This window comes from Aedes aegypti, chromosome 1 (genome assembly GCF_002204515.2).
Source record: "Aedes aegypti strain LVP_AGWG chromosome 1, AaegL5.0 Primary Assembly, whole genome shotgun sequence".
NCBI classification, from domain to species: Eukaryota; Metazoa; Arthropoda; class Insecta; order Diptera; family Culicidae; genus Aedes; species Aedes aegypti.
This window is the reverse complement of record NC_035107.1, coordinates 146,859,274-146,871,770: the sequence shown is the minus strand read 5'-3', so window position 1 is coordinate 146,871,770 and position 12,497 is coordinate 146,859,274. Positions and strand designations below refer to the sequence as shown.

The following is a 12,497-nucleotide window of genomic DNA, read 5'->3' as shown; positions in this document are numbered from 1 at the left end:
CGGGTCGGTGTTTTCAGCGGACTCATATTTCGCAAATCGAAGAATGAGTGCTCTGAGGGCATCAACATGATTCGATGCGGTCTCACACTTTTATTTGTGCTTTTGCACTTGTCTTATTAAATAGGAATACTTTGTGTTAGGGAAAGTGGAGGAGAATAAATTATGATTTATTAGAATTTTCTAATAGAGGCAGAGTTCACATGTTACTTAGGTATTTGAAAGCAAATGAGAACCACATTAAATAATAGATAAACACTAATGCTCATGTTTTTATATTTTTATATTTTTCATTTCATCACGGTCCTCATTGCCCGAGCGGAGTCGACAAAACTCGAGGTGGATAGAATCGACGGAACTACGATACGGAAAAGAAACAGATGAGAAACTATCGATACATTTATTCAACTATAAAAATCACGTTTTAACGTAATAACTTTATTTCTTTCTTCTCGTTCCAGCAATCCAACAGCCAAACCATTTCTACTATCTTTTCATTTCCTCTTCGTTACATTTATAGTCCCTCTGGTACTGAATCGAATGGCGCATTCCGCTTTTATTAGCGCTGTCTTTGCTGTACGTTGAGCATGGTGTCGGAGGTGGTGTGCTCTGTAGAACATCTGATGTGCTACACGGCACGCCACTTCCGACATTTTGTTTGGTGTGCGGGATGGGCAGTGCTGGTGATGAGGTGGAGGGCGCTATTCGGTTTAGTGGCAGAGGGACTATATCTATTTAATGTATCTGAAACTTGTGGGACCGCTTTAATTCCGGCGCCTGCTTGTGGAAGAACCCGGTGTGCTAAACGGTATAGGACATGTTAACGGGGGAGGCTTGGTAGGTCCTCACCCAGCCCGTGTCTAGATTGGCGGATAATTGTCTGCCAGGGTGTGGATTGAGCAATTACAATTACAATAATCGTGTCCCAGGCTAATGAACAGTGCAGAATACGAATAACAGACTTAAATTATTTTACAGGAATCCGTGAAATTCAACGTAATCCCAACAGCTGAAAATTTCGGTGAAATAAATTAACGGAGTACGGTAAATTTTTACAGTTTTCGGTAAAATTTCACCGCAATCCGTTGAATTTCGACGGAATTACGGTGTTTTATTTTACCGAACTGATCAGCTGTTGAGATTACGGTGAAATTCACGAATTACGGTAAAATAATTTAAGTGTATAGAGGTAGTCGGGGCGATTTCGTCAAACTGCATATTTTTTTAAATTTCTTCTGGAATAACATGCAACCCAAAAGCTGACAAGGAAAAGGAAAAAATATCAACGTCTCCGCAGTCGCGAAACGTCCAAATGCTGAAAAATTGAAAAGTATTGTATTCAAAATAAACTGTTATAAAAACCTCAGTGTTCGGAGCAGTTTTTCCAAAGCTGCTGATAAATCTAAACACAAGACTATAGTTATTTCAAATGTCTGCAACTTTTTCTGGCATAAAATTTCACTTCAAAGGCTTTTAATGTTTCGGTGTGATGCAATCGCAATTGCATATTTGCTGGGATGTTCATGTGAGGGTTTGCGCATGATTGATACAAACCCAGAGGAATAAGTAAAAAACTCAGCAATGACAGAATAAGAAGACCGTCTTCGCGAGTCTCGTCTCAGGAAAAGACTATAACAAAGGTTTATCCTTATTTCATGTGATAGTCAAAAAAATATAAAAAAGTCTACGTTACGGCTCATACAAAACTTTACTTTTTTCATACAAAAAGTGTTGTGGAGGGGGGGTAGGGGGTTGAAAATGTTCAATTTCAGCGTTACGTAATGAATGGATGCTGCCTTATACAAAATTAATGTTAATTTGATTGTTTGGCAAGTGCGCGGAATTAGGCATTCTTCTGCGCGGAATATGGAAAAGCGTTAAAAATATGCGCGGAATTAAGCAATTTTAACGAGTGAACTAATTCAAAAAAAAAATCACAATTGTAACGTGTGAATACAGTCTAGTTTATATTTTTGCCATAATCTAAAACAGATTTGCTAGCGATCCACCCATAAAGCTTTTTTGTTGATGCAATACTAAATTTTAATTAAGCATTTGAAATGTTTTATTCGTTAACTGCGCTGAATTACGGCACTTTACGGTATAACAAAAAAGGGATCACCCAGAAATTTTTAAAATTTGTATTCAACATGCAGTTGAATTATCTCATCATCTATTTTTCAAAATTTTTAAGGGGGGCCAAGTCCACGTTTCGGGAGGGCCAGGCCCCACCTGGCCCCTCCCTATTTACGCCAATGAAAATAATTCTATTTACATCTTCTACAGGGACCTTGATGAGATGCTCTCTTCGTTAGGCGTGGCACCAGTCTCGGAAGTGCTTTCATCGCTCTCATCGGTAAACTCGGCCACATCTGATCAGTCGGCCAACCATACGCCAGATGCCAGTTTGCAGCCCAGCGTAAATGGACAAACGTAAGCATTTGTGACTGCAAGTAATCTTGGAATTCATTGAACTATTTTTTTCCGATTCCAGTACCCGTAAGAAGCCGATCAACCTGAGCCTGGTGTCGGTTCAAGCAACAAACATTCCCCCTAAAGAAACCGTAGTGTACTCGAAACAAACCCAAACCACCAGCACGGGAGGTCACGAACGCGATGGTAAGTTTGCTTTCTATGATAGTTTTCTCCATATCACTAGACTACACACCATCTCACCGCATTTATTAAGAGACCCAAATCAATCACTTCGTTTAAGGTGAAACAGCTTGCAATTCAAATTCAATAATTTACCAAAACTTTAAAGGCACAAATCTCGCGAAATAAGCATCACACGACAGTGAAATTTCTATTTAAACTTTGTGCACTAGCAAAAATTTTTGAATAAGAAGATCGACTTCGTACGTTAATTATTTCCACAGATAAGTGCCTTTGAAATCGTGAGTAGTCGGCTATTGTAACAGCCTTGTTTGGATTCCGACATGTTTCACCTTAAATCCAACAAAACAAATTTGACATCTGATAGTTCCACATAACGATACGTCGTTTTTTTTTACGGTCAAAAATGTTTTAATCAATGTGTGGAGTATATTGTCGAAGCATTCGTTTCATCACTACCTACCATTAAAATTCCTCATGTGCGTTTGTTTGTCATCCAAAAATGTTCGTCTAGTTTTAGCAACTGTTTTGTTTAGTTTTGTTTCCGTTGGCATGTTAAATTATTCCAGTTTTCTTTTTTTTTATGACAAATCTTTAGAGTGTGATCGTGATGTTCACCACAAGGTACGACAAGCGAGGCATCCTTCATTACCTTGTTGCATTTTTTAGAATGGCGTGCGTCCCGGAAGTTTAAAACATTAAAAATAGTCACAGAATTGCATTAAGGTGAAACAGTTTGGAATCAACTTCTAAGATTGCACTCAAACTTCAAAGGCACAAATCTCGCGAAGAAAGCATCCAACAACAGTGCACTTTTTATTTTGGCTTTATGCACTAGCAGAAAGCTCAAAATAAGAAGATCAGAAACATTTGCTTACTATTTCTCCAGTTTTGTGCCTTTGAAAACGTGAGTAGGGGTAAAAGTCGGCCATTGTGCCGGCCATCTTTGAACTCCGAGATGTTTCACCTCAATGATATTTTTATCTGTCTCTTCTATTATGTTGTGGATTTTTACCTCAACCGTCTGCTTCAACCCAAGCGAATTGACATATAGCATACAAATTGCCGGCAGAGTGAAAGAGAGGCACATAGAGAATAGTCATACTAAGTGTCATACGCTAGTGATTTTCTGACTATCCGTGTTTCTGAGTATAGCAATGCTTTTTATGGACATTTTTTATAGGGTAAACGCTCTCTCAGTGGATGTAGTGTGTATACAGAAATAAATGAAAACGTTTCATTTCCATGCTTCACACTAATAAATGACTATTTTATATTTGCTACGATTGCAAAATTTATACAAGCAATCGAAGAATGTAGGGCGATTTGTTCTATTTTCGGCACCTTTGTATGGGTGGTTGTCTAAAACTACTAAAAGAACTACTTGGGCACTTCTATGATTCACTTCAACATGAAGGGGTTTTCTCGGTTAAATTGTCTGAAAGTTGGCAATAAGAAGCACTTCAATACGGTGCATATTATTATATAAAATGAGCTTTTGAAAACCCCCCTGCCAAAGCGAAGCAAAAGTGTTTTGAATAGAATCCGGTCGCTGTTTTCATGCGATGAGTGCCGAAAGAGCTACTTTCAATGATCCATTCCAGTGTTATACCGATTTTTACAGTACCTAATAACTATAGCAGGTCTTTTAAAGATTTCTACAGTAGTTCCTTCAAATAAAATCCCAAAGATTTATTCCAGAGTGTTGAAGAAATTCGTCAATGGTTTTTCCTGTAAGCCTTACAAGATTTCCTCGAAAAGTTCTTACACCGTTTTTTCCAGTTTTCAGCCATATTCGTATGAATGTACGGTTAATTCCAGTTTTCAGCCATATTCGTATGAATGTAACGGTTAACTTTCATGAATATCTCAATAAATTAGACTATCGATTCATCATTACATTCTTCAAGAAAAAAAAAAATTTCAACATTTCATTCACTTCTGCAGTTTTTCCAGACAATTCTTTGGTAATTTTTCAAATAAAATCTCAGTAGATTCCTCGAATCCTGACTTCAGCAATTATTCCAACCATTTCATCACAAGTTTCTTCTGTTCAATGTTTTTCAAGAAATGTCTCCTGGAAATCTTGCAGTATTTTATCCAGGGATTCAATTTATTACTTTTCAATAATTACCTTAGGAATTCATCTTAAAAACACAATAGGTAGTTTTTCAGAGATCCTCGCAAGAGCTCATCAGGATTTTCTACAGATGTATCATCAAAGATTACTGTAGGACTACTTTTAGCATTATTTCAGGGATCAACAATTTCTTCAAAAATTTCTTTAAAAAAAATTCTGAATATTTTTTTTTTAAATTCCTTGGGAAATTTCTCTAGGAAGTTTTGCTGAACTTTCTGAATAAGTCATAGGAGGATCTATGGAGTAATTTCTAAAGGTATCTTTAGAGAAATTCTTGGTTGGAATCATGAAAAATCTGAATTAAAAATCCTAAGAAATCAGTGAAGGCATCTCTGGCAAAATTATTACCGTGACATGCTCTATTACCGTGAGGTCAAAAAAACTCAAGTTTCAATCGATCAAATAAAAATAACGTATGATTATTTTCAAGTCTTTCATTTTTTTATAGTAAACCGTTTTATATACTTTGCATAAAAAATATGATTTGAACCATTTTGAAATTTTTAACCATAGTTACAGTTGATATTGTTAAACATACCAGTGTTCCAAATACCGTGCATCTGACCCCGACTGCCGGGTTACATTTTGAAACATCTCTCAATTGAACGAACGAAGCGCATCAAAAATAAAACCTTTGTATCAAACAACGTATTGAGGTTTGCATGATTGATTCGGGAAATAAAATATATATTTCACTTAGCCATTTTGGAATCATAACTGAAACACGGTATTTGGAACACATAAGCAACCATGCCCTAATACCGTGTGTTGGCACCAGGCGATTACATTCTAACATTATTTTTGTTTGTTTGTGTGTGCAACTTTAGCTCAAGTTTGTCATGGCTTTCTAAATACTACCTAATGTGCTAACGTTTGTGCCAATCATTTAGAAAAATAAATAATATAATATGTTAGAAATCCACATAATTCCCAAATACACGGTATTAGGCAACACACGGAATTAGAGCAGGTCACGGTACTTGAGGTTTTGAAAATGTTCAACACGGGAATCTTGGACGAAGCTCTAACGAAATCAGTAGGAGAATAACTGGATGAACCCTATGTTTTTCTTTAGAAATTTGTGAAAAAAAATCTGAATTAATTTCTGGGGTTTTTTCTTATAAAGTTCCAGGTTGAATTCTTAAAGGTATATTGAACCAATTGCTACTGGTACTCTGATAATTTGTACTCAAAATTTGCTTCTTTGCACCTATGATTGTGCACCAGTACCCATTGTGAAGGTCTCATAAGAATTCAGTGGATTGCACCATTATAGGAACCATACTTAAAGCATATCTCCTTCTTAAATAACAGTGTTCTTACTATTGGTGCAATGATTTTTGCAAGAAAATTCCTAATGAATGATAGCCATTACACCTATTCATATTTTCAAAAATGCCAGTCAACCAATATGTAGATTTTTCATATTGAAATGAACTTCTGGTCAAAATTTCAATCAATTTGGAGAAAAATTGGATGTGCTTCAAATCAATTATGTATTTTTGGGCTAATTTCAAGCTTTAAAAAATCATAACTACCGAATGGACCTCCAAAAATTATTGAAAATACCTCTACACAGTAGTTGATTCAATTCTACGAACTTTTGTCGAACACGATTTTATGATTGGAGCAAGTTTCAACATAGCTTGGTTGAGGTTTGTGCTTCGAGGTTCTTGAAAATCTTTATGAAGCACATATGTAAATCCGTTGTGGGGGAGCAAAAAGCACCATCGTGAGCTTTGAAGAATGTAAAAAATGAACACGTTAGCACTGCTTTTTCTCAGTCGATGATGATGATTGTTTTCAAATCGTTCTAAATCGTCAATGAAATGCGATCAAAACAATCATCAATCGGAAAGAAAAAGCAATGCTAACGTGTTCAATTAATGCATTCGTCGGTACATGTGTCATGCGCAATTAACTATCATCAGGTTGCGATGCAGTGTTCGATCTTTGGGCATTTTTGGTAATTTATTGCCTTAGGTAACATGTAAGCTGTTCATGGTTAATGAATTTATAGCTTTACAATATTCTATTCCCTTTGACTATGCCCTGAAAAAAATAATGTCAATGTGTGTTTTTTTGTACCATATATATTAGAAAAACTGTGATTTCAGGGTACTGTGGTGACTAAATCTCGATCAAACAATGTTAAAACTCAATTTAATCTTATTAGCGTGTTTGACAAACTTTAACAAAATAGACAAAACAAAACACATGTTTAACTTGAAGCATATTGAAATCTTTATTGAATGAGCTGAAAATTTGACGAGACATTGTACTTAGCATGAGAATTCAGAATACTGCTTGACCGGTAGATTTCTAGACATTTTTTCAAATATGAACAGGTCTAAGAGCCATTCTCCCTGAAACCAAAGCTATCCCTAGTATATATTGAAACTAGCGGAGGATCGTTTTGGTTTACTCAAATTGGTGCACCCCTCTTTTACCAGCTAGCTAAACAGTTTGCAAAAAGCCCATTTTTTATACTGCCCATAACTGCATATTTGTAACATTCGACAAAAGTAGGCATTGAGTAAATGGGATACCAAGTTTGCATTTTACTGCAGTATGGGAGGAAACTAAAATTTCAAAAAATCATTGAGAATTCAAAAGAGCTTATTTGAGGCTTAAATTTTGTACAACTCATATCGCATATTGGGTGAATAGTCAGAAAATAATTCTGATAGAAATTTCGTTGCTACTACATTATGAGGCTCATGTATAATCTCAATGTGACTGTTATGCGGTTACAATTGCCAATGTGACAAAACAACTTGGTATTTTTTTCGAATTTTCTAGAACAATCTCACAGATTTCAGTAAGTTGATCGAAAGTACTTATCATTTGATGGCTCTCCATGGTGTTAACTCCAATTTGCCAAAAATGTCGAATGTGACTGTTATGCAGTTATGGGCAGTATAAATCTTGAGAATTTCTTTATGTGATATATCCCATATTTCCTAGGAACACATAGCAAAATTACTGGCATCGTATAAAGTTACTACATCCTTCCTTCGATCATTTAAAGCAAAAAAAATACCGGCCGTTTTTAATTTAGTCGTCATTTTGAATTTCGTCAGAAATAGCAGTTGAACTTTTCTCTAACTTATTTGACTTGAAGTTTAGAATCCAAGTTTAATAAATTATTTTAGAAGATTTTGGCATTTGAAGTACAGGTTGGACTCGATTATCCGGAGCTGCATCGAAAGTTATTAATCTTAGGCCGTTGTCATTGGTGGCGGAGTGAAGGCTCGCAAAAAGTCATCTCTTCCGACCTGAACAATGGCAATCTCGATAACAATTTTCACCTCATGTTTTGTCATCGGTTTCCATCTCTTAACACGTTTCATCTGCTTCCCGATCACTATGAATCCGACACCATGTTCTGCCTTATCGCTGCCCCTATGGTAAATGTTATATTTGAAAGCTGTGTTGGCGACGGGATCCATCGCCCTGAAATCACGTTCTCCTGATCTAGGCCATCTTACTTCCTGAATAGCAGCCACGCTCACACTAATCTCCTGCAATTCACGATCCAAAAGGCTCACTCGTCTAAGTTCATTTAACGACCTGACATTCTAGGTACCGAGTTTTCAATTAGGGTCGGTGTTCCCTTAGTGGACAGTCCCCTATAGTCGCACTAGTGGCTTTTTACGGCCGTTTTGCTATAAACCTTTTCAAAACATTTTTTGACATGAAGGTCAGGAGCTATTTATCTAAGTACCATTGATACACAGCTTGATTTTGTTCAAAAAATGATCTAAATAATTAGTTTTGCTTAAAATTTGAGCTCCCTTGCGCCTATAGTAAACCTATTGTTCGTATAGTAGCACTACTGAGAGAAACTATTTTTTATTTTACAAAATAATTGATGAATTGAAAACTTTTTTTACATCAAACGAAAGTTTATGATCCACACTTTGTAGGAAAAATATAAAACTTTTGTAAAAATACGGTTTCGATAAGTATTTTGCCAACGCCGGGATGCTAGTGCTACTATAGGAACAGAAATTAGAAATAGTGCTACTATAGGCACATGTATTCCTATAGTGGCACACGCGATAATAAATGCAAACATTTGAGTTTTCGTAGTTTTCATATTTTTCCCACAAAACCAAGATAAAAAGCTTTCAGATGATGAAAAAATAATTACGATAGCGTTATTTTTCGATTTTATACGAATTTTTGTTCTTAGCTATGCGGCTATTGGTACATCGACCCTATAGTCCTTATATCGTTGCCAGGTCGGTTGCCGCAAGTACCATTTCTCCTTTCACCATTTTTCATGGTAGGTGACAAATACGATATACTACCTTACCAGGGTCACGATACATACATCACGATGGTGATGCTGTCACCTTATGTGTAGCTGACGTGATACAGCATTTCATACTCAGCCGCTATATGCCAGAACAGACGCTGTTTGATACGCACCTCTTCACTCTAGCTGATTTCAGACAGACAACCGTGCCCAGGCTGCACTACCAGCTACGTACGCAACCTTTAGCTGGCGGTCTTTGTCATCGTTTGACCCGTGGAAGCGTGAGGTAGGGACATATAAGGACCAGAGCTATGTTGTACGCTCCTTCCTGATTGTCGGCTCACCGTTTCACATCCCTATCCCTGGAAAAGCGGAAATTTCAAAATGGAAATTTGGTGTCCATCCTGAATGATATTTACCCTATGAAATGAACAATTTTCTAAATCATGTTCTATCATTTTGATATAGGTAGGTACATGACGAGTGCAATTAATGCGAAACATCATTTGTTTCACAGCAAAGTATCAAGTTTTCAATCGTTGATTATTTCCTCGAGTCAAGAATAGAAGTATCACTTTGATTTAAAAAATCTTGCGGCCATCTTGGATTTTGATACCACCTTGGTTTTAAGCAGTTGAATGAGTTTTTCACTATGTTTGATTTGTTTCACGACGTTCCAACACGCATTTCGCTCGTTCCATGAACTAAATGACGAACCATTATCAATTTGAACGATGATTACCGGGGTGCCAAATTAAAAAGTTTTCAGATTAAAATAGAGGTCAAACCAACTGGGTATCAGTCAGAAACCTTCTCATGGATCTTAAATGTTTCACACACAAAATTCTACACGTTTCGCCCTGAAGCAACTTGACTTCCACTTTTATAACGTCTAATTTCGAATTACAAAACGACGTCAGTTAGATTTTCAACTTTCGCAATTAAACACTACTTTCCCCTTTTGTTATATGGAGAGACAAAACGTCGTAAGTAGTTGAACAAAACGGTGTACCATTTTATCATAAAGTTTTTGTGGGAGCATGATAGAAAATAAGAATTTTAGACGTGCTGCTTGTATGTAGTTTTAAGAATACACATGAAGAAAAATTATAAATTGTAGATTTGTTGTAAAATAGATTTCGAAATAATTTTTTAGTTCTTCTCAATTATTTTTCTACAAACTCAAAGCTACCTTCGTCAATCGCTACTTAAGCTACTTAAGCAATCGATAATTGTGTTTGCATTTTCCAAGCAAAAAGTTGGATAGGGTGGCCCTATTTAGGAATCCTTTATATGAGAGATTTGAAATGATACGTAATAGATCATTTCGAAACTAATAAAGAGCAGAAAATCAACAGCTTAATACCGCAATGACAAATGTGTAAAAATGCGAACATTTCATGTTTTGTCTCTATGCAAAATGAATTTTAGCACAACAACTTCAATTGTTAAAACAAAATCAAAACAAATATACCTAACGCAAGTTTGTTTGGCTCACCCCTTGACTGCAATGTCAGTTTCCGCGCATCTCTAATTTACCGTAGTCCTTAAAGACCCTTAAGGTTTAAATTTTGAATGAACATTTCTGTTTCAGGTAATTTGTGAATTTGTGATGCCTTCATCTGCAAACTTTTAGCAAATGTTATTATCAACAACTATGCTAAAGAAACTTTTTTGTTTAGTTTAACGTTTTTGTGATCTTCGGAAAAGTTGAATAGGAAGTAATAAAACACATCTTTGCCGAAAATTGCAAGTTTATAATTCTTGTCATATAAAAGTTATGATCATATTCAAGTAAAAAACTATGAAATTTTATGATGCCAATAACTCATGAAGTTGATTCGATATAACTTTTCTTTTAGTTGCATTTGAAATGTAAACTCATACTTCAAGGGGGTAGAATCCATCAATAATTCTAGAATTTTCAAAGGCAGTTTTTGAAAAGAAAATCTGCTACTACTAATTCTGAAGTTTCAAATTCTGATGATGATTACGATTATGGATTCTCAAACGTTGGCATTCGTTTTCTCAGTTTGTGACTTTTGTTATATAGAGTGTTTTTATGGCATTAGCATTTAAAAAGGCATATCATTACTAAACTACATCAGTTATTATATGAAACATAACAAACAACTAAAACTATGTAGTATTTGTAGCTAGTTAAAATCAATTTCGTTCCAAAAAAAGGGTTGGGACAACATTTCAGCTATACAACACTAGTCCGTGCAGGGATATCATTGTATTTCTCCACACACTGTACATCGTTAAATCCTTAAGTATTTTGCTTTTTACATGTCTCTTAAGGCGAAGTAGGCCGTCATTGACATTTGTACGCGTCGTTGATGATTGTTGCTAATTCATCTCACGATTTCGAATCAAAGAAAATCAGTTGGTTTTGCACTGATACAGCTGAAAAAGTATCAGCATACTTTATGCATGTTAGCGAGTACAGTGATACTTTTTCAAGTTAATATAAACTATCAAGACTGAGTTTTATCACTTTGAAATGCAAGCTGAAAAGTCAACATTGTTGCCAAAACGAATGACGGGCTACTTAGCCTTAAAGGAAACGTATCCTATTCCCGGCACTTTTGATTTACTTTGTCAACTGTTGGACTCAAAATTGACTCAATATTCTTTGTATAATAGACCATGTTGTGGCCAAGTCTCGAACAATTTAATAGATAAAATACTCCTCATGACAAAGTGAATCATAAAGGTGCCCAAGTAGTGCTTCACCCTGTATGCCTATGATCGCTACTTTTCCCCCTTGACACCGATAGTGAATCAAACAATCATTCGATCCCATACTAATAGCCAGACTGATACTGTTCTCGTTCCAATAAAAAAGACAACTAATTGAAATGAAATAACAAATACAGTTTTTTCTTGCCATTCCTCACCTCTGTCAGGATATATGGAGGATTGGTGGAGACCCCGTAAAGGTAAACAACCCTGCAACGCTAAACGAGTATGATAGCCTATATTGTACCAGCATATACCCCAAAACCCATATATTCAGTGTGTCGCATTATACAGTTACTCTATATATCTTACTTCGATTCTATCAATTAATCAATATACGTATAATAGTTGTTATATTTTGTTGTAATCAATCGAAGAAGAGCTGCTTGTTCGGTTGCGATGGAGTATTTTCCCATTTTTCTTCTGTTTTCATTTTGTTATTTTGGTCAGCACCGAATCGCTACTTTCTTCATGCTCCAAACAGCACTTAACAATTTCAACGATAAATATCTGGGAAATCCTTAAGTGTTGTTCCTAGGCATGGTGTTACCAAAACTGCCGGCAAGCTTACTGCTTTGCTTTGTTGCTTGGATCGAATCCGATTTTCCAGCGCGCTTCTATCAGTCTTATACATCACTTTGTTTGTATGGTTTAGGTTCTCATTTCGCAGAAGCGAAGCGGAAAAACTCCATCTCATGTAAATTTGCATTGCATAGACTGATATATATGTAAAAT

The 12,497-nt window shown here is 35.9% G+C and overlaps 1 protein-coding gene across 14 annotated transcripts in view; it reads left to right on the top strand.

Moving 5' to 3' along the window:
• Positions 1–12,497, top strand: part of LOC5576012 (cytoplasmic dynein 1 intermediate chain) — a 47,549-nt gene that overhangs the window by 8,295 nt on the left and 26,757 nt on the right. For 6 of the 14 annotated variants that reach the window (XM_021850423.1, XM_021850415.1, XM_021850399.1 and 3 more), the window contains exons 3-4: positions 2,285–2,430; positions 2,492–2,616. In XM_021850423.1, the coding sequence (XP_021706115.1) occupies positions 2,285–2,430; positions 2,492–2,616 (271 nt within the window). Of the gene's footprint in view, positions 1–2,283; positions 2,431–2,491; positions 2,617–11,899; positions 11,963–12,497 lie in introns of all 14 variants that reach the window. The other 8 variants (XM_021850389.1, XM_021850380.1, XM_021850362.1 and 5 more) reach the window with 3 other exon arrangements.